The sequence below is a fragment of the Hemitrygon akajei genome, chromosome 1, assembly GCF_048418815.1.
Source record: "Hemitrygon akajei chromosome 1, sHemAka1.3, whole genome shotgun sequence".
Classification (NCBI taxonomy): domain Eukaryota; kingdom Metazoa; phylum Chordata; class Chondrichthyes; order Myliobatiformes; family Dasyatidae; genus Hemitrygon; species Hemitrygon akajei.
The window spans coordinates 13,041,993-13,069,311 of record NC_133124.1 but is presented as its reverse complement, the minus strand read 5'-3'; the positions used below and the strand labels follow the sequence as shown (position 1 = coordinate 13,069,311).

General features: G+C 43.7%; 1 protein-coding gene across 10 annotated transcripts in view; it reads left to right on the top strand.

Annotated features, from left to right (window-relative positions):
* LOC140721728 (cAMP-regulated phosphoprotein 21-like) overlaps positions 1–27,319 on the top strand; it is a 342,335-nt gene that overhangs the window by 278,401 nt on the left and 36,615 nt on the right. For all 10 annotated transcript variants that reach the window (XM_073036862.1, XM_073036911.1, XM_073037093.1 and 7 more), the window contains 2 exons: positions 1,618–1,863; positions 4,650–4,776. In XM_073036862.1, the coding sequence (XP_072892963.1) occupies positions 1,618–1,863; positions 4,650–4,776 (373 nt within the window). The remainder of the gene's footprint in view (positions 1–1,617; positions 1,864–4,649; positions 4,777–27,319) is intronic.

The following is a 27,319-nucleotide window of genomic DNA, read 5'->3' as shown; positions in this document are numbered from 1 at the left end:
CTAGGTGCAGTCTCACCAAGGCCTTGTACAACTGTAGTAGAGCCTCCCTGTTCCTGTACTCAAATCCTTTTGCTATGAATGCCAACATACCATTTGCCTTTTTCACCGCCTGCTGTACCTGCATGCCCACCTTCAATGACTGGTGTACAATGACATCCAGGTCTCGTTGCATCTCCCCTTTTCCTAATCGGCCACCATTCAGATAATAATCTGTTTTCCTGTTCTTGCAACCAAAGTGGATAACCTCACATTTATCCAGATTAAATTGCATCTGCCATGAACTTGCCCACTCACCTAACCTATCCAAGTCACCCTGCATCCTCTTAGCATCCTCCTCACAGCTAACACTGCCGCCCAGCTTCGTGTCATCTGCAAACTTGGAGGTCAAAAGTTCAGGTCACCTCATTATAGGAAGGAAATGGAAACTCTGAAGAGAGTGCAGTGGAGATTCTGCCTGGACTGGAGGCCATGTCTTATGGTTGAGCAAGCTAGGTCCTTTCTGCCTGAAGCAAATGAGGAGGAGATAGAGGTGTATAAGCTGATATGAGGTATAGATTAAGTGAACAGCCAGACGTTCTCCCAGGGCGGAAATGGCTAATGCAAGGGGCATAATTTCCAGGTGATTGGAGAAAAGTATAAGGGGATGTCAGAGGTAAGTTTATTACACAGAGAGTAGTAGGTGTGTAGAACGCCCTTCCAGGGGTGGTGATAGAGGCAGATACATTAGAGGCATTTAGAATTTAGAGACTCTTAAATCGGCACATGAATGATAGAACAATGGAGAGCTATGTAGGAGGGAAGAGTTAGATTAATCTTACCTTTTGGGAAACATTGTGTGTTTAAGAGCCTGTACTGCACTATATTTTATTGAGGTATAGCACAGAATCAGCCCTTCGAACCATGCTGCCCAGCAAACCCTGATTTAATCTGAGCCTAATCACGGGACAATTTACAATGACCAATTAACCTACCTACCGGTTCATTATTTGGACTGTGGGAAGAATCCGGAGCACCCGGAAGAAAGCCACGCAGTCACAGGAAGAACATACAAATTCCTTACAGGTAGTGGTGGGAATTGAACCCGGGTCACCTGTACTGTAAAGCGTTGTGCTAACCACTACACTACTGGACGCCCTATAATCTATGTTCCAGATTAATCCAGTAATTCATGATAGAATGTGAGTTTTGTTTATCCATTGATATTGGGTTACAACCCAATTTGCTAAAAAGGTTACTTCTAAATTCAAAACTTCCTTTTTTGTTCACGGTTTGTGACCATGGAATGTAACCAAGCACAGCATAAATTCCTATGGACAGATTAGCACACACAAAATGCTGGAGGAACTCAGCAAGTCAGGCGGCATCTATGGAGAAGATTAACAGTCGACAATTTGAACCGAGACCCTTCAAACATCAACTGTTTATTCCTCTCCATTGATGCTGCCTGACCTTGTGAGTTCCTCCAGCATTTTGTGTATGTATGTGTTGTTTTGGATTTCCAGCACTTGCAGAATCTCTTGTGTTTATAAAGTCAGCAGTGTTTTTCTCTAATGTTAATACTCTTGGAGGAATCCTTCAGCAGACTGTACTCATTATTATTTGATGACTTCATCACAGCGAGAAGATTTGGCCTCCCAGTTTAACCAGATGAGTTTAAGCAGGCAGTCGTCGGGGGATACCGCTGAGCCGCCATCTGGTTCTGTCTACCCGCCACCCATTTTGCCTCAGGCACCCCAGCAAGCTAACTACGTCATGGCGTCACCAAGTCAGCTGACCCCAGGTAGTTTTACTGGATCTGGACAGCCCATGTCCCAGCAAGTGCTGCAGCCACCACAAGGATTTATACAGCAACCGTCTGCCCAGGTATGAGATATGTAACCGGCATAAGCCCCAGCTCTGCCTTCTTTTTGGTTATGTGCAACAGTCCATGTTCCATCCTGATGAAGATTCTCAGCCCAAAATACCGACTGTTTATTCCCCTCCATAGATGCTACCTGACCTGCTGAGTTCCGCCAGCATTTTGTGTGGGTATCAGATAAGTGTAGCCTAGTTAAGCATTGGGAGTTATGGACTAAATCTCAAATAAAAGTGCATGACTGCATGCATCGTATCTGATACACTATAGCATAGCAGTTACCTGCACTTACAGTGCCAGTGATCACCGAATGGGGTTCAATTCGCTCTGCTGTCCATAAGGAGTCTGTATGTTCTCCCCATGATCGTGTAGGTTTCCTCCGGATGCTGTGGTTTCCTCACACGTTCAGAAGGCATTGCTCCTTGAAGGTGTCCTGGATACCGTGGAGGCTAGTGCTCATGATGGAGCTGACTAAGTTTACAACTCTCTGCTGCTTATTTGGATCCTGCGCAGTAGCCACCATACCAAACAGTCCCCCTCCAATTCCGGTGCAAACCATCTCTTCTGTACAGGCCCCACCTTCCCTGGAGCAGAGCCCAATGATCTAAAACTCCCTCCTACACCAACTCTGCAGCCACGTGTAAAGTCGTATTTACTTCCTAGTTCTAACCACACTAGCAGCTGGCACAGTAGCAATCCTAAGAACACAACTCTGGAGATCCTGCCCTTTAACTTAGCACCTAACTCCCTGAACTCACTTTGCAGAACCTTGTCATTCTTCCTACTTATATCACTGGTGCCTACATGGACCACAACTTCTGGCTACTCAGCCTCCCACTTAAACATGCTGAGGACCTTAGTACCTGGGAGGAAATATACCATCTGGGAATCTTGTTCTCATCCACAGAACCTCCTTTGTGTTTCCCTGAAGCCTCAAAGATTTAAAGCCTCAAACTCCCCACATTAACACTGCCTACACCAACAACGGCCATTCCAACAAAGGGCACTCTGCTTGCACTGCCTTATTTTAATTTGTTTTTGCCGATCAATCCCGATCACTAATTGGTCACTACTCATAAACCATTTTGCCTTGACTTAAAGGGGACTTGCCAATCTTCCAACAAAACCAGATCTCTATGGAATTAACTTGCCTCCATCCCCATCCTCACCCAATAATCACTTGATTTTCTTTGTGGACAAGGCATGAAGGTGAAGCTCTTTAACTTTGCATGGTGGTTGTCCATCGTGTCCAACGATGATGTGCAGGAGAGTATTTAAAGTGGGAATGCTGTTGCACTGGGGCAGTTCCACCCGCTTGAACTCAGAAGTCTGGGTCCAGTGGTACGAACAGGCGTCACAAACTGGGGTCTTCCTTGGTTGCAGTGGGTAACCATGACACCTTCCATGCCTCGTAGTGCCCTTCGCTCTCCATGGAGTGTTACTGTACCATCTACCTGGCCGTTGGATCTCACTGTAGATCTCATCTGCCCAGTCCATTGGAGCTGACTTGCAATACTAGGACTGGCATGTCCCTGTCTCACAAGAGTATGAGACCTGCTGGCTGCCTTCACCTGGTTTAGCCTGCCTGTCGATGTGGTGTACCAGGGTATGGACGCTATTGCATACAAACAGCTACTTGGTGCCATAGGTGAGAGCTGAGTGTCTGGTGGGGACCAAATATGAGTAAGCTGCCCCAGAATGAGCACAAAAAGTCCCCTCACCAAAGGTGCTTCCCCTCCCTGTACACTAGCAGGTGGTAAGAGTGGGCTCCCTCACCTCCATCCCTCTGACTCTCAACACAGGTGCCCCTCATGGCTGTGTACTGAGTCCCCTCTTTTACTCCTGAATACCCATGACTGTGTCGCCACCCACAGCTCTAATCTGATAATTAAATTTGCAGATGACACTACATTGATTGGCGTAATTTCAAACAATAACAAGGTGGCCTACAGGAAAGAAGTCATCTCTCTGACGCCGTGTTGTCAAGAAAACAACCTCTCTCTCGATGTCACAAGAACAATGGAACTAGTTGTGGATTACAGGAGGAACGGAGATGAGCTAACCGCTATTGACGTCAATGGATCTGGGGTTGAGAGGGTGAACAGCTTTAAGTTCCTCGGCATCCACATCACCGAGGACCTCACATGGTCTGTACACACCAGATGTGGTGAAAAAGGCACAAGAACACCTCTTTCACCTCAGGCAGTCGAGGAAGTTTGGTATTGGCCCCCAAATCCTAAGTTCTACGGGGGCACAATTGAGAGCATCCTGACTGGCTGCATCACTGCCTAGTATGGAAATTGTACTTCCCTTAATTGCAGGATTCTGCAGAGTGGTGCATCTGTAGTTGTGAACTTCCCATGATTCAGGACATTTACAAAGACAGGTGTGATAAAAGGGCCTGAAGGGAATGGAGTCACCCCTACCACAATCTATTCCAGCTGCTACCATCCGGGAAACAGTACCACAACATAAAAGCCAGGACCAACAGGCTCTGGGACAGCTTCTTCCACCAGACCATCAGACTGATTAACTCACACTGATCGGAATGCATTTCTATGTTACATTGACTGTTCTATTTATTATAAATTACTATGATTGCACATTGCACATTTAGACAGAGATGTAACGTAAAGATTTTTACTCATGTTTGTGAAGAATGTAAGAAAATTCAAATCAATTCAATTCACTCCAGCCACCCCATGTTTTGATGTGCATCTGACAAATAAAGCTAAACTTTTGAATAAATTGCTTAAAGACTGCAAGTGACAGGTTCTGTGTGAATCTCTTTCAGATGCCGGTGTATTACTGCCCTTCTGGCCAGTACACTACCTCAGCAACCCAACAGTTCAGGCCTGTCGCTACGGTTCAATACAACGCAGCGCGAAGCCAGCAGATGCCACAGACCACACAACCATCAGGTACCCCATTTCAGCAGTGTTGTTTCTCATTCCTCCGAGTGAGCCTTGTCATTTTCGCCTTGTGTTTCTGCTTTATCTTGAGTAGGGTTCATTTAGAATCAGAATCAGTTTCTAACCTCAGCAGTTCAAGAACTGCTTCTTCCCTTCTGCCGTCAGATTTCTGAATGGACATGAACACCTCCTCACTATTTGTTTTTCTATTTGCACTACTTATTTTTATTTAATTTTTGTAATTTACTGTTTTATTATTTGTATTGCATTGTACTGCTGCCACAGAACAACAAATTTCACGACATATGCCGGTGATATTAAACCTGATTCTGCTGTTTATTATCCCCAGTGTATGTCACAAAATATGTTGTTTTGTGTCAGCAGTAGATTGAAATACATAATAATAAAAACTATAAATTACAATAAGAAATATATACAAAATCTTAAATTAAATATATAATGCAAAAAGAGAGCAAAAAAAGAGGAAAAATATAATGAGTTAGTATTCATGGGATCATTGTTCATTCAGAAATCTGATGGTGGAGGGGAAGAAGCTGTTTCTAACACATTGAGTTTGTATTTTCAAGCTCCTGTACCTCCTCCTTGACGGTGGCAATAAGAAGAGAGCATGTCCTGGGTGATGGGGCTCCTGGATGACAGATGCTGCCTTTTTAAGTCATCACCTTTTGAGTATGTCCTCAATACTGGGGAGGCTAGTGCCCGTGAGGAAGCTGGCTGAGTTTGCAACTGTCTGCAGCTTTTTCCGATCCTGTGCAGTGGCCCCTCCACACCAGATGGTGATGGAACTAAAGATGCATAGATTGAAAGTACATTTATTATCAAAGATCGTGTGCAGTATACAACCCTGGAATCTGTCTTCCCCACAGTCAGACACGAACAAAGAAGAACCATGGAAGCAACACGTTCAAAGAAAAATATCGAACACCAAACCCCCCTAAACCCCACACACAAACAGCAGCAAAAAAATGAGCAAAAACACAGAATATAAAACACAAAAACAAAAGGCGTTTTTCAGTTCAGTGTTCATTATCTGCAGGCAGCCCCGATTCAATACTCACCCCGAAAGCAGTAACAATAAAGAGTTGACCAGAACTAGAACACTGAGTCCAAATCTACAGTCCACCTCTGTGGCACCAACTGCCAACAGCATCAAGGGAGAGAGAGATTGCTTGAGCTCAAGGACCCACCCCCCCTGCCCCCCAGGAGCAGCAAGTGAGAAGGAGCAAGAGACCACCCACACACAGCCACCTCCTCTGGTAGCAGCGAACAAGTGGCTGCAAGACAGCGCTAAACGCTTTTCAGTTTTCAGTCAGAATGCTCTCCGCGGTATATCTGCAGAAAACTCGCCGCAGTCTTTGGTGACGTCTCCTCAAACACCAGATGAAATTTAACCGCTGTCTTGCCTTCTTTGTAATTGCATCGATATGTTGGGCCCAGGATAGATCTTCAGAGATGTTGACACCAAGGAACTTGAAATACTCAGAATGAGGGACAAAGGAAGAAAAGCTATACCTCGTGCCCAATCAAGCTAACATGGGGGGAGGGCATAATTTTAATGTGATTGGAGGAAAGTATGGGGGGGACGTCAAAGGTAATTTTTTGACACCGAGTGGTGGGTGCTTGAATACACCACCAGGGACGGTGGTGAGATACATTAGGTACGTTTAAAAGATCCTTAGATAGGCACAAGGATGTAAGAAAAAGTTACAGTTTTGCTCTGTGTAGAAGGGAAGGTTTAGAGTAATTTCAGAGCAAGTTAAAAAATCAGCACATCGTGGGCCGAAGGACCTGTACTGAGCTGTGCTGAGTGTCCTGTGAATCCCATCTGCCGTTGCTCTGTCCAATTTACCAATAGTTCATTATCTATGTTATGTTTTGCAACTTCAAAACATAAAACTAATCAAAATACATAACACGGTGCCAGGAAAAAGGTGTCTAACTTTGTTTTGTTAAGTGAGGTGCATACATATAACGTGGTGTCATGATGGCATACTTTCACATATAACACTCAAATATTACTGAAATATTAAATACACAGCACTCCTCCCTGCTTAGCTATAAACTCCAAATCACTATAGAATGCATCTCATGTACTATCTAGACATCCACAGCACAGTAATTTTAAATTGTCCCATTCAAGCTTAAAGATTCAATTGCTATGGAGACTTGCTCAGTTTTGTGGGATAACGTCTTTCCTGATAAGGGGGAATCGCTCTACTTGGCAGGTGAGGCTTGGGGCTGTGAAACAATCTCAGGTTCGAGGACTTGTTAAACAATCTCAGGTTCTGGGGCTTCCTCCATGATGGCTGTAGGAGTTGATTCTGGGGCTGCAAGAAGTGGTTCTGACAGCTCTGCCGACCTTTCTTCTCCAACAAATAACTCTGCTCTTCTTAACTGAGTGATGTGTCATCTCCAGATGATATCAGACACAGTCTCTGCTGTGTAGGTGAGTGGTCCAATTCTGTCCTTAATCTTTCCAAGTGCCCACTTTTGATGACCTCTGTAGTCCCTCTCCAAGACTGCTTGTCCAGGAGTGAAACTTTGAACCTTCTTGTTTGAGGAGCCTTCAGTTTGTCTCCGCTGTTTGTCCTGCGTACTCCTTCTGAGACTGGGTTTGAGGAGATCCTAGCGTGAAGGCAGGGGACAAGCCAGGAACAGTATAGCTGGTTGTGGAGTGTTCTGCATTAGGATACGCAAGGTGGAAATCAGCAAGATTCTGTCTCATTGTAGTGTGTTCTGCTGACATTGCTCATTGTCAAGCCATTTGTAGCTGGGTAGTATGGGGCAGATGTAATAAGTTTTATTCCAGTCAATTTCAGGAACGACTGAAACTGTTCCACAACAAACTGTGGTCCATTGTCACTGACTAAGTGTTCTGGAACCCCAGTCTTTGAGACGAGGCTTCTCAACCCACCCACAGTGTGTGTAGGCGCTAATAAAGCTATTGGGAACACTTCTGGACACTTTGTAGCTGCATCCACTGCCACCAGAAATGTGTCCCCATGAATGGGCCTGTAAAATCCACATGAATCCTCTGCCAGGCAATGCAAAGGCCTAATAGAGTGGATATGGAGAGGATGTTTCCTATGGTTGATGGAGAGTATAACACCAGTGGACACAGCCTGAGAATATTGGGGCATCCTCCTAGAACGGATATGAGGAGAAATTTCTTTAGCTAGAGAGTTGTGAATCTATGGAATTCTTTGCCACAGGCAGCTATGGAGGTCAAGTCTTTATGTATATTTAAGGCAGAGGTTGATAGGTTCTTGGTTGATCAGTGCACAAAGGGATATGGGGAGAAGGCAGGAGATTGGGGCTGTGAGGAAAATTGGATCAGCCATCATGAAACGCTGGAGCAGACTCAATGGACTCGATCCGCAATCGGCTGATCTCTCCCAGATTTTTGTTTTGACCATGCCTAGATGACCAGCACATTGCTCCTCCAACACTTTACCTCTTAGCTTGGATTGTAGAACAACTCTCAGTCTCCACATAAGGCAACTCCATCAAGAGCAATTTCATCCTGGCGCTGGTAAAAGTGGGGAAACTAGAGTTTCCTATGAACATTCCAACTATTTTGGATGCCATGTAATCCTGAGACAGTATGGGGTCTTTTCTGCTTTCCCTTGGGATCGTTCCTGGCATAGAAGAGAGACTTCCGATTTGCATTAGGGAGAATACGTCAAAAGGAGTGTCTCTTTTTACAAATTTTTCAGGTATTTCCTTTCCCAAAGGTAAACAGGACAATCCATCAGCAGTTCTATGATTAGTCATCTTCCTGAATTCAACAATGAATACTCGTGGTTGATGATTAGTAATGAGGGTAAACCCTCTGCCATGTAAGTACTGATTGAAACATTTCACACCCCAAACCAGACTCAAGGCCTCTCTGTCAATCTGTGCATAACTTTTCTCTGCAGTGGTAAGGGAATGTAATACAAAGGCTATGGGGTGTTAATTTCCATCAGTCATAGCACGTAAGACTGCACCTATAGAATAAGACGAACAGTCACAAGCAAGTTTCACTGGACAATGCGGATCATAATGTGTGAGTACAGTGTTTGATGCCAACCATTTCCTATACATTTTTGAAAGCCACCTTACACTGCTTTGTCATTGTCATTCCTTCTTGCTGTAGTAATGAGTTCAAAGAATGGAGCATGTAGCCAAGCTTGGCAGAACCTATTGCAATAAGTAACAAATCCTGAAACGGACTGCAACGGTGACACATTCTTTGGGCCTGGCCATCCACCACTGCTTGAATTTTCTCAGCACACTTGTGTAATCCTTGTGTGTCAATAGTGCGACCACAGAAAGTGAAGTTTGTTTTAAATAATTCACACTGGTTGCATTCTGCTCTGAGCCCATAATCTTCTAATCTTTTTAACACAGTCCTGAGATTTTGGAGATGTTCCTTGTCATCCTCAGAGGTAACAATGATGTCATCCAGGGCAGCCTTACAGCACCTGGTGCACAGATTTCTGTCAGAGTGCAAATGAAGATGCTACTCCAAAAATAAACCTGTTATAAAGATAGAGCCCTTTGTGATTGTTTATGATGAGAAATACTTTGGACTCTTCTTCCATCTCCATCTGTAGGTAGACTTCAGCTAAGTGTTATCCTCCAGAAAGGTTTCCAAAGATAACCTCTATCCTGGGAAAAGGATATTGATCTACTTTAAGTACTGGGTTGATGGTAACCCTTAGATCGCCACAGATTCCAATAGTCCCATTCTTCTTGGCTACTAGCACACTGACATTGTCCATGGGTTCCAATCAGCTTTGGAAAGAATTCCTTCAGCCTCCATGCGATCCAGCTCACTGGCTACCTTATCATGGATAGCATAAAGAACCGGATGGGCTTTACAAAACTTGGATGTGGTATTTTCATTTAACACTCTTTTATCCTTGGTATGTTTGAGTTTTCCAGTTGCCATCCTCAAAACACTGATGTGGCATCATCCAGTGCCTTTCTTAATCTGCTTTCAGTTGACTCTGTTACAGAGAATGTGCTTGCAAATGGTTGGTGGATCTCCAGTCAAGTTGTAGTTGTCTCAGCCAACTGTGACACAATATTGCAGGCCCTCCTGTTTTTACCACGTACAATCCCAATGTGACCTGCTGGTTGTTGTACTTCATGGTTAAAAAGGTCAATCCCACGGGAGTTATCTTTTCTCCAGTACGGATTTTTAGCAGGCTTCAGTTCTGTATCTTTGAAAAGCTGTTCCAATTCATTTTATGGAATGACTGAAACAGCCGAGCCAGTGTCCAGTTGAATTTTAATTAATTTACCGTTCACTTCTGGTGTAAGTCATATTGCTTGTCTCTTGTTAATTTCACATTGTAAATCTTAATGCTATTCAGTCCAGTGTCATTCTCATCATTATCAGATTTTTCATCAACTGCATGCAGATTAGTGCTCTTTTTGAAACTGCAACTTGACTTTTTATCTTTTTATCTTCCCTGTGCAGTCCATTTATTTTTGTCTGCCTGAAATGCTCTTTGTATGTGTCCTACTTTGTTGCATTTTCGGCACGTTTTGCATTTAACGCTGCATTGATCTGGTGTATGTGAGCCGCTGTCTCAATGGTAACACAATTTGTTCAACCAGAGTTGTTTCTGTTTAGATGTTGCAATTTTGTTCATGCTCACTTCCAATTCTGACTGCAACTCAGTTTCGTCTCTGGCTGCTGTTTCCATTGATACAGCGATTTCAACTGCTCTTTGAAATTCAGTTAGGAACTGTTTTTGAATGCTTTCTTGTAAGATTCCACAAACTAAATGATCTCTCAATGCATCATTAAGCCCATCACTGAACTGACAATGCTCTGATAATCTCTTCAATTCAGCAATATAAGCTGAAATGGACTCCCTTTCCTTTTGATTACATTATGAAAGCTAAAGCATTTTGCAATCAGCAATAGTTTTATTTCTAAATGTTCCTGCATTACCTTTACAATATTAGCAAAGTTCATGTTGGCTGGTTTGGTTAGAGCAGTCAAACATGGAACATAGAACATCTACAGCACATTACAGTCCCTTCAGCCCACAATGTTGTGCTGATCATGTAACCTACTCTAGAAACTGCCTAGAATTACCCTACTGCATAACCCTCTATTTTTGAAGCTCTATGTCTATCTAAGAGTCTTTGAAAGGATCCTATTGTATCCACCGCCACCACTGTCGCCAGTGTGCATTCCACGCACCCACCACGCTCTGTGTGGAAAATTTAACCCTGACATCTCCTCTGTACCTACTTCCAAGCACCTTAAAACTATGCCCTCTCGTGTTAGCCATTTCAGCCCTGGGAAAAAGCCTCTGACTATCCACACGATCAATGCCTCTCAACATCTTATACACCTCAATCAGGTCTCCTCTCATCCTCCAAGGAGAAAAGGTCAAGTTCACTCAACCTACTTTCATCAGGTACGCTCTCCAATCCAGGAAACATCCTTGTAAATCTCCTTTTCACTCTTTCTATAGTATCCACATCCTTCCTGTAGTGAGGTGACCATAACTGAACACAGTACTCCAAGTGGGGTCTAACTAAGGTCTTGTATAGCTGTAACATTACCTCATGGCTCTTGAACTTAATCCCATGGTTGATGAATACCAGCAAACCATACACTTTCTTAACAACACTGTGCAGCAGCTTTGAGTGTCCAACGGACACAAACCCCAAGATCTCTCTTATCTGGTTTGAACTCCATCTGCCACTTCTCAGCACAGTTCTACGTCCTATTGATGTCTCGCTGTAACCTCTGACAACCTTCCAGACTATCCACAGCACCCAATATCTTCGTCATTAGCAAACCTACTAACCCACCCTCTACTTCTTCATCCAGGTCATTTATAAAAATCACAAAGAGGAGGGGTCCCAGAACAGATCCCTGCGGCACACCACTGGTCACCAACCTCCATGCAGAATATGAACCATCTACAACCACACTTTGCCTTCTGTGAGGAAGCCAATTCTGGATCCACAAAGCTAGGTCTCCTTGGATCCCATGCCTCATTACTTTCTGAATGAGCCTTGCATGAGGAACCTTATCAAATGCCTTGCTGAAATATATATGTACTACATCCACTGTTCTACCTTCATCAACGTGTTTTGTTACATCCTCAGAGAATTCAATCAGGCTCGTAAGGCACGACCTGCCTTTGACAAAACCATGCTGACTATCCCTAATCAGATTATGTCTCACCAAATGCTCATAAATCCTGCCTCTCAGGATCTTCTCCAACTACTTGCCCACCACTGGTCTACAATTTCCTGGGTTATCTCTACTCCCTTTTCTGAACGAGGGAACAACATTTGCAAATCTTCAATCTTCTCGTACTTCTCCTGTCCCTATTGATGATGTAAAGATCATCGCAAGAGGCTCAGCAATCTCCTCCCTTATTTCCCACAGTAGCCTGAGGTATATCGCACCCAGTCCCTGTGACCTACCTAACTTAATTCTTTACAAAAGCTCCAGCACATCCTCTTTCGTAATCTCTATATGTTCAATTGTTTGTGTCTGCTGTAAGTTATCCCCACAATTGCCAAGATCTTTTTCCCTGGTTAATACTGAAGCAAAGTATTCATTAAGTACCTCCACTACCTCCTCCGATTCCATGCACCCATAGCGCTGGAGAGGAATAGAAGCAGACAATTTGAGAAAACATTTATTTTGGGGTAGGGGGAAATAGGATGCTATTAGGCAGGAACTTGGGAACATAAATTGGGAGCAGATGTTCTTAGGGAAATGCATGGCAAAAATGTGTCAAATTTTCAGGGAATATTTGGATGGCGTTCTGCATAGGTATGTTCCATTGAGGCAGGGAAAGGATGGGAGGGTAAAAGAACCATAGTGTACAAAGGATGTGGAAAATCTAGTTAAGAAGAAATGAAAAGCTTATAAAATGTTGAGGAAACTAGGTACTGATAGAGTTCTAGAAAATTACAAGATTGTCAGGAGGGAGCTTAAGAATGAAATTAGGAGAGCTAGAAGGGGCCATGAGAAGTCCTTGGTGAGCAGGATTAAGGAAAACCCCAAGGCATTCTACAAGTATATGAAGCGCAAGATGATGAGCTGTGTGAGAATAGAACCAGTCCATTGGTTGCGACAGTGGAAACTTGTGCATAGACACATTTCAAACCATCTAGCTGGTGCATCTTTGCTCTATCTATCATCTGCTTATCCTTCCTCACAAACTCCCTACAAGCTGTAGGGAGTTGTGCGCCAACCACCCCATCCTCTGCCTCTTCGCTTCGGTTCTCACCCCCTTGCAAATCCAGTCTAAACCCTCACCAACAGCATTAGCAAACCACTAATCAAACTGTATGTCTTTCAACCCAATGTGCTGAGCAAAACTGGCACTCGCTTCCAGTAGGACAGCGGCACGCTTAGTCATAGCGGCTTCTGCGGGGTCAACTATAAGTGTTACTGTCTTTTTTAAATGTACTTTATACGATCACAAGACCCTGCCAGACATTAAAAACTTAAAGTACTGCAGGTCTACCCCATTAGTGAGTTACTTGATGGTGGAGAAACTGAAGGAGCTGGACTTGATGCAGACCGCAATGCTACCCGCGTCAGAAAGGCATTGGAGGAGTTGTTGCACAAAGGCAGTGTGCAGGGTGACAGTGAGTGATCATCTTAGTCACCATTCTTCTGACTGCAAGACCCTGTTGGACATTGTTAATGCAGAATGCAGTGTCCAATTCACTGATTATCGGCTGATAAGCACTAATCGGCAGGCACAGACAGTGGGGGAGCTGTGTGACATCAGTCATAGCAAGAACTAGGCCTCGAGCCTCAGTGTTGCTTGTTTACAGCTGCCCAGGAGAGCGGTGCCAGAGTTGGAGTGCTCCAACTGAAGGTGGTGTGGCACGGTGTTCAAGCCTGTGTTGCTGCTGCCCCTGTGCGTGCACAACAAAAGGCAAGCTATATTATGTTCGCCTGCAGACTTCTGCAATATTATGGACTCAGGGCCTTGGACTATATTATTTTGGCGACTGCATTTTACTGCTATCTATGTGCCTTGTGATGTGTGCGACTGTTGGTACTGTGTTTTGTACCTTGGCCCTGATGCAGACATCCCGCCCTGCAAAAACTCATTTCGGGGAGGTAGCACCATCAATTTGCGTGAGACTCCCGGAACTTCCAGGAGAGGTGGGATGTCTGCAATAGAGTAGCTCCTTAGCAGCTAGCCAGCTAGTTTAAATAACATTAGCTATGCTAATGAATGAATGACACCTGTTAAACTCACCTCAACATGTCTTTTACATTTTAACCCACCATGGGCAATTGAAAAGTCACTGTTGCAAACAGTGCAGCGAGCAACTAACAGTCAGTCTCTCTCTCTCTCTCTCTCTCTCTCTCTCGCTCTCTCTCTCTCTCTCTCTCTCTCTCTCTCTCTCTCTCTCTCTCTCTCTCTCTCTCTCGCTCTCATCAATTTCCAGGATATTGTATATAATTTGCGGGCATCAGGGAGCCACTAACAATACGCTGGAGACTCCCGGAACTTCCACGAGAGGTGCGATGTCTGCTGATGTAATACTGTTTCGTTCGGCTCTACTCATGGGTATCCATGTATGGTTGGATGACAATTAATCTTAACCTTGAACTTGCCTATTTCATTTGCTTCAAAATACAGATTAATTCACTCAGTATCCAATATCCAGTCATCTCTTGAGCAAATGAATGCATCTATCTTTCCAAATGTAGTCAGCTATTTCTGTTTTTATTTACAGTTTGACTCTTATCACCAGGTACTCTCCATTTATGAACCTATAAATTGATCCATTTTCTGACTTTTTTTAACTTGACTATCTTTGTCCCTTCCTGAAGAAGCATATACTGTGCATCAACAGGCAGGTAGTCATCTCGGGTTCATTTAAAACTTACCTCCTCATCTGTTAGCAAAAACACCAATGTTTGTGCCATCTGCAATTAATTATTTCCATTGTCTTTATTCATCCAATGTATATGACAAACAATTCATTTCCAGAATCATTCTCTTGAACCTCCTCTGGTCCCTCTCCAATGTCAGCGCATCTGCTGACAATACACAGTTGTGGTCTGACCAATGCCTTATAAAGCCTCAGTGCCACGGTAGTATAGCGGTTAACGCAATGCTATTACAGCTTGTGGCGTCAGAGCTCAGAGTTCAATTCCAACATCCTCTATAAACAAGTCTACACGTTCTTTCCCACATGCACGTGGGTTTCCTCTGGGTGCTCCGGTTTCCACCCACAGTCCAAAGACATTCCGATTAGTAGGTTAATTCATCATCGTAAATTGTCCTGTGATTAAGCTAGTGATAAAAAATCATTGGTGTGCTGGGTGATGCAGCTCAGTGGGTCAGAACGGCCTGTTCCACACTGCATCTCTAAACACAAATAAATAAAATAAGGACCTGTATTGTTCTGTAATGTTCTATGTTCTAAATCAAAGGCATAAATCATTTTCTGAACTTTAAACTTAGCATTTCTCACTGCCTTTTCCTCTTAGTAACATCTGTTTATACTGTATATGTGCAGTTTTGGTTATTTTACACTAATTTCTTGTTCAGGAATAATAAGAAATGCACCCCTCTCATTCTAATATTTTCATCTAATGAAAAGTCAGCTCATTTTCCCTCTCCATAGATGCTGCCATATCTCTTCTGTATTTGCAGATCTTTCCAGATTTTTATTGTTTTCAGATTTTTAGTTTTTAGTTTTTAAAATTGTTTTTAGTTTTCTAACTTTTCCAGATATTTATAGTTTTCAGATTTTTCCAGACTTTCATTGTTTTATTTCAGGTTTACAGCAGCTGCCGTACTTTCAGATTTTATTTCAGGTTTACAGCAGCTGCTGTACTTTGCTATCAGTTTTTTTATTGTGATGAAGACGTGTGAGGTGAACCTTCCATCTTCCCTTGCTGTTGGTCTTAATAGAGCACACAAACATAAAGAGGAAGATCTGTCAAAATTTCGTTATTTATTTCAGCTTTACAACATTGGGTTTCATTACAGGTGTAGGATTTGGGAAGGTGGAAAAATAACCTTATTCTAAACAGGTAAGGATCTAAAATGCAATATCAAGATTTATTTATTTGTTTGTATATTGAGATACAGTGTGGAATAGGCCCTTCCAACTCTTCAAGCCATGCTGCCCAGCAAACCTCCAACTTTATCATAGCCTAATCACAGGACAGTTTACAATGACTAATTAAACTACCAAATGATACACCTTTAGAGTGTGAGAGGAAACTGGATCATCCAGAGAAAATGCCGCGGTCATGGGGAGGCCGTACAAACTCTTTACAGACAGCAGCGGGAGCAAGATTCAAGATTGTTTAATGTAATTTCCAGTACACAATTGTAAAGGAGAATGATATAATTGTTACTCCAAATCCATTGCAGCAAAATAAAATAGAGAACACAATAGTAATTAAAAAAACAATAAATATAAATACGTAAGATAGCTCATATGCCTAGATCAATTGTATGTCCATAAAGTGACGCTAGGTACAGGAGTGTCTGTACATAAGGTGACTGACAGGACAAGAGGTTTCAGTCAGAGAAAGAAAAGAAAATTCCTAGGCTATGTTTATTTTTCCTTCAGGCAGGATAGTTGAATGTTCCTCTTGCGGAATGAGGGAAAACAGAGATTCTGCCAGTGTCCCTGATGACTACAACTGTGAGAAATGCAACCAGCTGCAGCTTCTAACAATCTGCGTTATGGAGTTGGAGTTGGAACTGGATGAACTCAGATCATTTAGGGAGCTGAGAGGGTGAAAGATACAACATATAGAGAGGTAGGACACACAAAACTGGGTAACGGTCAGGAAGAGGAAAAGGGGTTAAGGAGCCAGTGCAGAGTACCCCTGTGGCCATCCCACTCAGCAACAGGTATATCACTTTGGATACTGTTGGTGGGGTTTGACCTAACAGAGGAAAGTCACAGTGGCTGGGTCTCGGCACTGAGTCTTCCTCTGTGACTCAGAAGGGAAAGAACAAGAAGAAGCATGCTGTGGTGAATGGGATTCGTTAGTTCAGGGAATGGACAGGAGGTTGTGTGGTCGAGAATGGGATTCCTGGCTGATGATGTTGATTCCTGGGAGCAGGGTTCAGAATACCTCGGATCGAAAGCTCAGCATGTTTAAGGGGGAGGGTGAACAGCCAAAAATCATGGTCCATGTAGGTGCCAATGACATGGGTAGGACGAGTGATGAGCTTATGCAGAGGGAGGTCAGGGTGTTGGATGCTAAGTGAAAGGGCAGGAACTCCAGGGTTGTGATCTCAGGATTGCTACCCATGTCACGCGCTAGTGAGGCCAGAACCAGGAAGATTATACAGATTAATACGTGGCTAAAGAGTTGATGCAGGAGGGAGGGCATAAGATTTTTGGATCATTGGGCTCTTCCAGGGAAGGTGGGACCTGTACAGATGGGTTGGTTTGCACCTGAACTGGAGGGGGACTAATAGATACATAGATAGATAGATAGATACTTTATTGTGTGTTTTGTGTGTGTTGTTGTGAAATTTGTTGTTAAGTGGCTGCAGTACAGTTACTAAAAGTTACTATAAGAAATATATTTTTAAAAATAAGTAGTGCGAAGAAGTGAAGTAGTGTTCATGGACCATTCAGGAATCTCACGGCAGAGGGGGAAATAATTCCTGAAATGTTGAGTGTGTATCTTCAGACTCCTGTACCACCTCTCTGATGGTAGCAATGAGAAGAGGGCACGTCCTGGGTTTCAGAGGCCCTTAATGACGGATGTTGGCTTCTTGAGGCATTGCCATTTGGAGATGTCCTCAGTGGTGGGGAGAGTTGTGCCCATGATGGAGCTGGCTGAGATTACCTCCCTCTGCAGCTTTTTCAACCGCAATGTGTTTCAGCGCTACATTTTTAAGTTTTGAAGATTTATACTGCCTCTGCAATAGGAAGGAGGCACAGGAAGACGGGGAGCTGCTTGGCGTGTCCTTGTTATTGGGTAACTGGGGAGGGGGCCGCTACACTGTAAGAGAGTGAATACCAGGTCTCACAGTGAACCGGTCTCTTTGCCAGGAGCCACATTCCATCTGACAAAACTATTGCTTCTGTATCAGAGAGTAAAATCAAAATGCGTTGCTTATTTTTCCTATGCTGTTTTTCAAGTACTTATACTTACATTTGTTTTGGAAATGGGCTAAATTAAATCTTATGAGGACACTTCAGTTAACAAGTGTGCTTGTTCAGACCTCAGTTAGATAAATACTAATTAAATAACCATAATGTACAGTTACTGTACCATTGAAGCATTTTAATCAAATGTATTTAAATTACTGAGTGAACTATCTCACTCAGAGGGTGGTGAGAGAGTGGAACGAGCTGCCAGCTGAAGTGGTGGATGCAGGTTCAGTTGTAACATTTAAGAGATATTTGAATAGGTACGTGGATGACAGAGCTCTTGAGGACCATGGTCTGGGTGAAGATAGATGGGACTGGGCTGGGACAGACTAGATGGCCGAAAGACCTGTTTTGGCGCTGTTGTGCACTATGACTATGTTTAATGTTGTTTTTTATTTATAGTTGTTAGTTTCAACAGCTGGTTTATTGCTGCCATTTGTGGGTCTCTGTTGGTTGGGGACAACCATGGATGTTGTGTCCCAGCTGTCTACAGATATGAGAGCCAGGGCAGTACAGTATGGAGAGCACGCTATTGCCCATACAGCAGCCTCCCCCTCTCCGCACAGCTGATGAATCCAAAGGGATGGCACAGACTGATACAGTGGCATCACAGGATTTACCAGTCAGCATTGAGCTCAATGTAGGACTACCTTAGGGTCTGCACCTCCGAATTTTTCCCTCGGGGTTTACTCCCAAAACCTTTGGCGTGAGTGGGTCTAGCTGCAAGGAAGCGAAGGCTAGAGGTCAAAGTTTTCCTTGTCCTAGATGAACCCCTCCTTTGACCTTTCTCCTGTGGGTAGAAGTGGTTCCGCCAGGCTTAGTAGCTAAGCCAGATGTGAAGGCCAGAAGGCTGTTTGAAATGCATGCACTTAATTGGTAGAGGGAGCTTATCCTGACTGCCATCCCCAGCTGCAGCAAACTTAAGGAATGATTGTGTTCATATGTACTGATACACAGTGAAAACTTGTCTTGCATACTGTTCATACAGACCAGGTCATTACAACAGTACATTGAGGTAGAACAAGGTGAAACAATAAAGTGTAACGACTACAAAGAAAGTGCAGTTCAGGTAAATAATGAGATACAAAATCATAATGAGGTAGATTGTGAAGTTGTAGTCAAATTTATTATACTAGGGAACTATTCAATAGTCTTATAACAGCAGGATTGAAACTGCCCTTGAGCCTAGTGGCACGTGGCTTCAGATTTTTGTACCTTTTGCCCGATGGTAGAGGGCGACAAGAATTTGTACAGGGTAGACAGGGTCTTTGATTATGTTGGCTGCTCTACCGAGGGAGCAAGAGGTATAGACGGAGACCGTGGAGGGGAGATTGGATTCCATAATGTGCTGCTTATTCTGAAAGATATATAGGCGAATCTGTACAAGTTAATTTGTTATTGCCAGTTCCAGAGAATTTTGTTTGATGTGTATCGCTAATGGATAGGATGAGGGTGGTGCGTGCAGGTTGTCACTCCTGTGTCAGAAAAGATGTCACCTCTAATAAGTCACCTCTCATCCTCCTTTTCCCTGAAGAGAAAAGCCCTAGCTCGCTTAACCTATCCTCATAAGACATGCTCTCTAATCCAGGAAGCATCCTGGTAAATCCTGTAGTTATAGAACACTACAGCACAGAAACAGGTTTTTCAGCCCATCTACTCCATGCTGATCCATTTAAACTACATAGTCCTATGGACTTGGACCTGAACCTGTAACCCTCTCATCAACATACCTTTCCAAATTTCTCTTAGAAGTTGAAATTGAAATCGTCTCTGCCACATGCTGGCTGCTCATTCCACGTTCTCACTGCACTCATGTTCCTCTTCAACTTTTCACTTTTGACCCTTAAGCCATAACCTCGAGTTCTGGTCTCACTCAATCTCAGTGGAAAAAGCCTGCTTGCATTTACCCTAACTATACCCCTCATAATTTTGTATACCTCTGTCAAATCTCCCCTCATTCTCCTACACTCCAGGGAATAAAGTCCTCACCTATTCAACCTTTCCCTGTAACTCAGGTCCTAAAGTCTTGGCAATATCCTTGTTAATTTTCTTGCACTCTTTCAACTTTATTTACATCTTTCCATAGGTAGCTGACCAAAATTGCACATAATACTCCAAATTAGGCTTTACCTATGTCTAATGCAATTTCAACATAACATCCCATCTCCTGTACTCAGTACATTGATTTATGAAGGCCAATGTGCTAAAAGCTTTCTTTATGACCTTATCTACCTACGATGCTACTTTCAAGGAATTACCGTTCTCTGTTCCCAGATTCCTCTGTTCTACCACGGCCCTCCGTGGTTGGTCCTCCCACCTCACATTTGCCTGCATTAATTTCCATCTGCCAGTTTTTCAGCTGGTCCACATTACACTGCAAAGCATTGATTGCCTTCTTGATGGGGTGGGGGGTGGGGGGGGGGGGCAGAGGGCCATTGCCGAAAGTTCGAGAAAGCCTCCAACCTGATGGTGTGAACATCGATTTCTCAAACTTCTGGTAAAAGCTCTCTTCCTCATCATTCCCCATTCCTACTTCCCTCTCTCACCTTATCTCCTTACCTGCCCATCACCTCCCTCTGCTGCTCCTCCCCCTTCCCTTTCTTCTATGGCCTTCTGTCCTCTCCTATCAGAATCCCCATTCTCCAGTCCTTTATTTCTTTCACCAATCAACTTCCCAGCTCTTTACTTCACTCCTCCCACCTCCCGGTTTCACCTATCACCTACTACCTTGTATTTCTTCCTCCTCTCCTCCCAATTTCTTACTCTGACTTCTCATCTTTTTTTCTCCATCTGCCTGTCCATCTATAACTATTGCATTGAAATATAGGCAGCTCAGGATACCAGTGGTACCACGCTCAACTTTTGATTCCTAACTTTGTTTGAGGTCCTAACAACATCTACATCCACAACCTCTCTGCTAACTGCTCTGGCACTCTGGTTCCCATCCCCATGGAAGTCTAGTTTAAAATACACCGTGCAGCATTAACAAACCATCCCACTAGGATATTAGTCCCCCTCCAGTTCAGGTGCAAGCCGTCCCTTTTAAACAAGTTCCACCTTCATAGGATGGGAGCCCTATGATCCAAATCTATTATGCCCTCCCTCCCACACCAACTCCTTAGCCACGTATTAAACCGCAAAATCTTCCTAGTTCTGGCCTCACTAGCACGTGACACGGGTAGCAGTCCTGAGATCACAACCCCAGAGGTCCTGTCCTTTAACTTAGCACCTAACTCCCTGAACTCTCGATGCAGAACCTCGTCACTCATCCTACCCAAGTCATTGGTACCTACATGGACCATGACTTCTGACTGTTCACCCTCCAACTTAAGAATGCTGAGGACTTGATCCAAGGTATCCCGGACCCCGGCACCCGAGAGGCAACATGCCATCTGGGAATCTCCTTCTCACCCACAGAACTTCCTGTCTGTCCCCATAACTAACGAATCCCCTATCACCACAGCGTGCCTCTTCTTCCCCTTCCCTTCAGAGCCACAGAGCCAGACTCAGTGCCAGAGACCCGACCGCTGCGGCTTTCCTCTGCGAGGTCGTACCCGAAACCAGTATTTAAAGTGGTAGACCTGTTGAGGGAAATGACCACTGGGGTACTCGTACTGACTGCCAATCCTCTTTCCTGCTCCTGATGATGAGCTAGTTACCTGTGTCATGCACCTTCAGTGTAACTATCTCGCTGTACGTGCGGTCTATCAATCCCTCAGCCTCCTGAATGATTTGGAGTTCATCCAGTTCCAACTCCAACTCCGTAACACGGTCTGTTAGAAGCTGAAGCTGGATGCATTTGTTGCAGGTGTAGCTGTCAGGGACACCCGGGGTCTCTCTGCCTCCTTATATTTCACAAGAGGAGCTTTCCACTATCCTGCCTGATATCCCCACTGCTCTGAACGTGCAATAAGAAAGAAAAATAAATAAATAGACCTACGGCCTATCCCTCTCCTCACCAAAGCCTCAATGAGCCACAGCCTCAACTCCCCACTCTAACACTGGCCCACCCACGCAATGCCCGCTCCCACAATGGCTCCCACTTAAACCTAACGTCTTTTCATTGGATCATGCCAAGTGGCTGATTATGCGCAATTCAATGTCTCCTCAGGGAACTGTGGTGCATAAAAATGGCCGACTGCCCTGGCTCACTTCTTTTAAACTCTCTCCCTTTATGCTATCCTCTGCACTAATCTCCTAACAGTCAAAATAAATGAAGCTTTGGAGAGCAGTCTGTTCAGCTACAACCAGTTCAAGACCAAGAACAAGGTCAGCACCACCATCATCATGGAGCTTCAATACGTAGATGACAACACCATCTCAGAACACTCTGAAGAAGCCTTCCAATTTATCCTGAAAGCCTTTGCCAAGGCATTTAGAACCCTGGGTCTTGTCTTGAATATAAAAAAAGATACAGTTCCTATATCAGCCATCACCCAACTAGCCATTTATTGGGCCCACCATAAAATTTGATGATATTTCCCTTGGAAACAAAGGTCACTTTGGCTCAGAGATCAGCCACAGCCTGAGTAGTGCTCAGATGAAGGAAAAGAGTCTTTGAAGACCACGACCTACATGTCCAAATAAAACTTTTGGACTCTAGAGCAGTTGTCCTTCCTACATTACTGTACGGAGCTGAATCATGGACCACCTGCAGATGACACCTGAAAACCCTGAGAACAATGCCACCAAAGAGCCTTACAAAGGATTTTGAGGATCAACTGGAAGGACAGGCACACCAAAACCAGTGTACTGGGAGGTGGCCAACATGTACAGCGTCTCTACCACGATAAAGCAACACCAACTCCGATGGATAGGTCATGTCATCAGAATGCCTAACTCATGTTTCCCCAAACAGATCCTTTATTTCCAGATGAAGAAAGGTCAGCCAGCCACCAGTGGGCAAAGAAAACACTTCAAAGATAGCATCACGGATCCGCCTGAAGGAATTCAACATTACCTCTAAAAACTGAGAAGACACTGCACTCAATAGATACACGTGGAGGATGTATTCAAGAGGGAGCTGTGCCACAGAGAGCATGGCAGCTGTGAAAGGAGAGACTAAACAACCAGAAGACCCAACCACTAACCACAGCCACCAGTTACTCTTGCCCACACCGCATCAAAATATGTGGATCCTGGATCGTCATCTACAGCCACCAGAGGATCCGCCAATGGATAACCCATAGGAGAACATCAAACTTGATTCAAGTGATCATACTAATACTACGTTGTGGTGACAACAATTTCTGGATGACATTGTGTCTATCAAATTGGAGCAGGCACACCCTGTCTGTCGTTTCTACCAGATGTGGAAGTAATAGGTTGTGATAATTCAAATTAACTTTGAAACAATGGTCAAGGTTGGTGGGTCAAATGACCCTTTACCATGTTGTCAGACTGCAGCTTAACGTGATTACAGTGCAGTGAATCATGTTCATTTCTCTCTAATCCAGACAGCATCCTGGGAAATCTCCTCTGCACCCTCTCCAAAGCTTCCACATCCTTCCTATACTGAGGCAACCAGAACTGAATACAAGGATTAACTATATTCATCATATATATTTACATGAATTAGGAATTTGCTGTTGTGTGTTGGTGTCATCATTATCAAATGCCTCGTACACCGCTGGCATTTAGAGCATCAATGACGGTCCTCCATCTCGAGCTGTCTTTAGCCATTTTCTCTGTTGTGTGGTTCACATTTCTGCAGTCATGCAAGTCCCAAGTGGAGTCTCAGGAATACCGTTGTACACAGATATAGGAGTCTTCATTGCTGTGTCCGTTTTGACCAGTTGGGGTTGTTAGCCCTGAGATGAACCACCAAACCTGGAGGACCAGTGGACCACTCTTAGTCTGGCCTCTACCCTTTGACCTGTTTGGCATAGATGTCCTGACCAAAAGTCAAAATACAAGGTCCTGACTCCAGCCAACATTAGCTCTCCAGTCACTGAGGCATGCAAGCCACCAAACCCTACGACAAGTTTGTGGTCTCTTGGAGGTGTATGTTAGTGTGGCCTGCAACAAAAAAAAAACTTTCAACAACTACAGAGAATAAAGAATTAAGTAAAAAAAAATAAAGTTAGAGGTTAAACTACAGATATGGAATAAAATGTACATAAATACAGAAATAATGGTATATATTTACTATGTAATAATTTTTAAAAAGTGGTTTAAAGTGTTTACTGTGCAGAATGGTTGGCCAGATTAACTGCCTGGGTGAGGAAAATTCCAAGCTGGTGTGAAGTTTTTGTTTTAATAGTGCTATAGTGCTTTCCAGAAGGGAGCTTTTGGAAAAGACAGTTTACAGGGTTGATAGTGTCTACAGTGACTTTTCCTGCACGCTGCTGTGTCCTGGACACATACAGGTTCAGCAGAGATGGTAGACTGCAGCCAAGACCCTTTCTGCTTACCCAGCAGTTTGCTGTAGTTTTTGAACGTTGTGAGTGGATGCTGCACCAAGCCAGGCAGTAATGACTGACGTCAGGATGCTCTCTGTGATGGCAGTGTAGAATTGCACCAGGATGTTCAGGGGAAGATGGAATTTTACCAACTGTGTTTTTACCACTTTGTACTTAGTACTTTGTAGTTTACACAAGTGTGCTCTAACCGGAGTTTTTAGAACTGTAAAATTCCACCTGGTGGAATTTTATAATGAATTCAGGTTCAAATTCAAGTTTGTCAGATCCATATCAGAATCAGAATTAGGTATAACATTACTGGCATATGTTGTAAAATTTGTTGTTTTGCAGCAATGGTACATTCCAGTACATGATTTTAAAACCTATAAATTACAATAAGAAATATATATATATATAAATTAAATCAAATAAATAGTGCAAAAAGAGAGCAAAACAAAGAAAAAATTGTGAGGTAGTGTACATGGGTTCATTGTCCATTCAAAAATCTGATTGTGCTGGGGAAGAAGCTGTTCTTAAAATCTTAAATGTGTGTTTTCAGGCTCCTGTACATCTTCCCTGATGGTAGAAATTTGAAGGAGGCATGTCCCAGTTGATGGGGGTCCTTAATGACAGGTGTCACTTTATTGAGGCATCGCATTTTGAAGATGTCCTTGATGCTGGGGAGGCTCATGCCCATGATGGAACTGGCTGAGTTGCAACCCTCTGCAGCTTTTTCTGATCCTGTGCAGTTGCCCCTCCATACCAGATGGTGGTGCAGCCAGTTAGAATGTTCATTCAACCACACACATTTGTACAGCTAAACAAAACCGTTCCTCCAGGATCAAGGTGCAAAACGTAGCACATACAGTCAAAAGCACCTCACAGCACATATAGAACCAGTGGCGTCTCTAAGGTATGGCACGTGCCCTGGGTGCCACTTGAAGGGGGGGCGCCACTGAGCAGTTTCTATTAAAGTCAGACAAGCCATCCTTGGATAGTGAAAAAAGAATTTTCTTCAGTTGTATGATCTGTCTTTGATTATCATGGGTGAGAAGCACTAGGATGGCCTTATTTCAGAGCATTGTGTAAGAAGACTGTGAAACTTTTCTTCACGAAGAAGGAAAGTGGAGCTGAAGGACGGAAGAGACGAAAGTTGGAGGTGAAGGAAGCCAAGGTATCGAGCAAGTTCTTCATGCGCTTCTTTGAAAAGCCCGGAACAAGTAGTTCCACACGTTCCATGGAGTCGCCTGCACCTGCTACAAGTTTGTTAGAATCCGAAGGTGGATCAAGTACAAATGCGTCACAAGCCGAGGAGGAAGTCAAGTCAGATAAATCCGAGTATGACGAGATTAAGAGTGAGTCTGCCACAGAGAACGTGGACATGACAGGAGGGGAAGACGGTGGTGGTGGTGGTGATGTTGAGTTTATTGACGAGATTTTACCTGATGAGATTGAATCTGACAACACTGAACCTAGTGAACTGGATGGTGTCAAAGAGCCTCGAACTGTCATACCAGAAGTGATCGAACAGCATGACATTGGTCTTCTGAAGTTCGACGAGGATACTGGAAAAGCAATTCTGCCTGACGCGCTGAGAACAAAAATAATAAAGCTGGGTTCAAAGTATCTCCAGAACAGTGAGGGGCTTTTCCTACCAACAAATAACCACTCAATGAACAAAACTTGTTTCAAGAGGAAATTGGGAAATGGTCATCGTGAGGAAGTGACTCGCTCATGGCTGGTCTATTCCCCTTCTAAAAAGTCTGCATTTTATATCTGTTGTCTTCTCTATTCCCGGTCAGACCATCAATCCTCATTGGAGCAGGAAAGTGGATTCAACCAGTGGAAAGCACTTGAAAGGATTAGTGTTCATGAAAATGCCAAGAATCATTGGGAATGCTTCACACAGTGGAAAGAAATGGAAAGAAATTTAGCTGGAAACAGAGGAGTTATTGACGCAGTATTTCATCACAGATTGAGAAGGAAGCGCAGAAGTGGTGCGATATCTTGACAAGAATCCTTCACCGCATAAAATTCCTTGCGACTCAGATCCTGGCTTTGCGAGGACACAGGGAGTCACTTCAGCTGGACGATGACTCCAATGTGGGAAATTCCTTGGCTTACTGAAACTACTGGCCAGCTTTGACCCTGTCATAAAAGAACACCTCACTGATTTGTAAAGTCATCCTGGATCCACATCTTATCTTTCACCAGGTGTCCAGAATGAATTCATCCACATGATGGCATCCACTGTTCACCAGAGTTTACTGAGAAGCATTCATAAAGCCAAGTACTATGGTCTCATGTTCGACTCGACTCCTGATCAGGCACACCATGAACAGATGTCAGAAGTAGTGAGGTATGTGGAAGTTGATTTTGAGAGGAAAACAGCCCGTGTTAGAGAGTCCTTCCTTGGTTTTATCCAGATAAGCCAAAAGGATGCTGAGAGCTTGGTTGAAGACATCTTGAAACAGCTAGAGAAGAACAAAATGGAGCTACAAGATTGTTGGTCACAGTGCTATGACAACGCTGCTGTGATGGCTGGACACAGAAGTGGTGTTCACCAAAGAATAAGTGAGAAAAACAACCTGGCAGTGTTTGTGAATTGTGATGATCACTCACTCAACTTGGTGGGTGTACATGCAGCCAAGCAGGATACAACGATGGTCATGTTTTTTGGAACCATCGAAGCTCTCTACGTGTTTTCTCTCGTTCAACACAGCGCTGGAAAAAACTCAAAAACGCCATGCCTGTGGTTGTTAAGTTGGAGTCCAAAACCAGGTGGAGTGCAAGGACAGAAGCAGTGAAGCCCGTCAACAAGTACCTTGAGGAGATACTTCAAGTTCTCCAGGACATGATAGAAAATGAAAACGAGACCAGTGAAACAAAAAGTGACACAAGGCAGCGTACAACTGCATGTTGAGTTCTGATTTTCTGATTTTGCTAGGATTTTGGAACAAAGTACTCATTCGCATTAACCATATTCA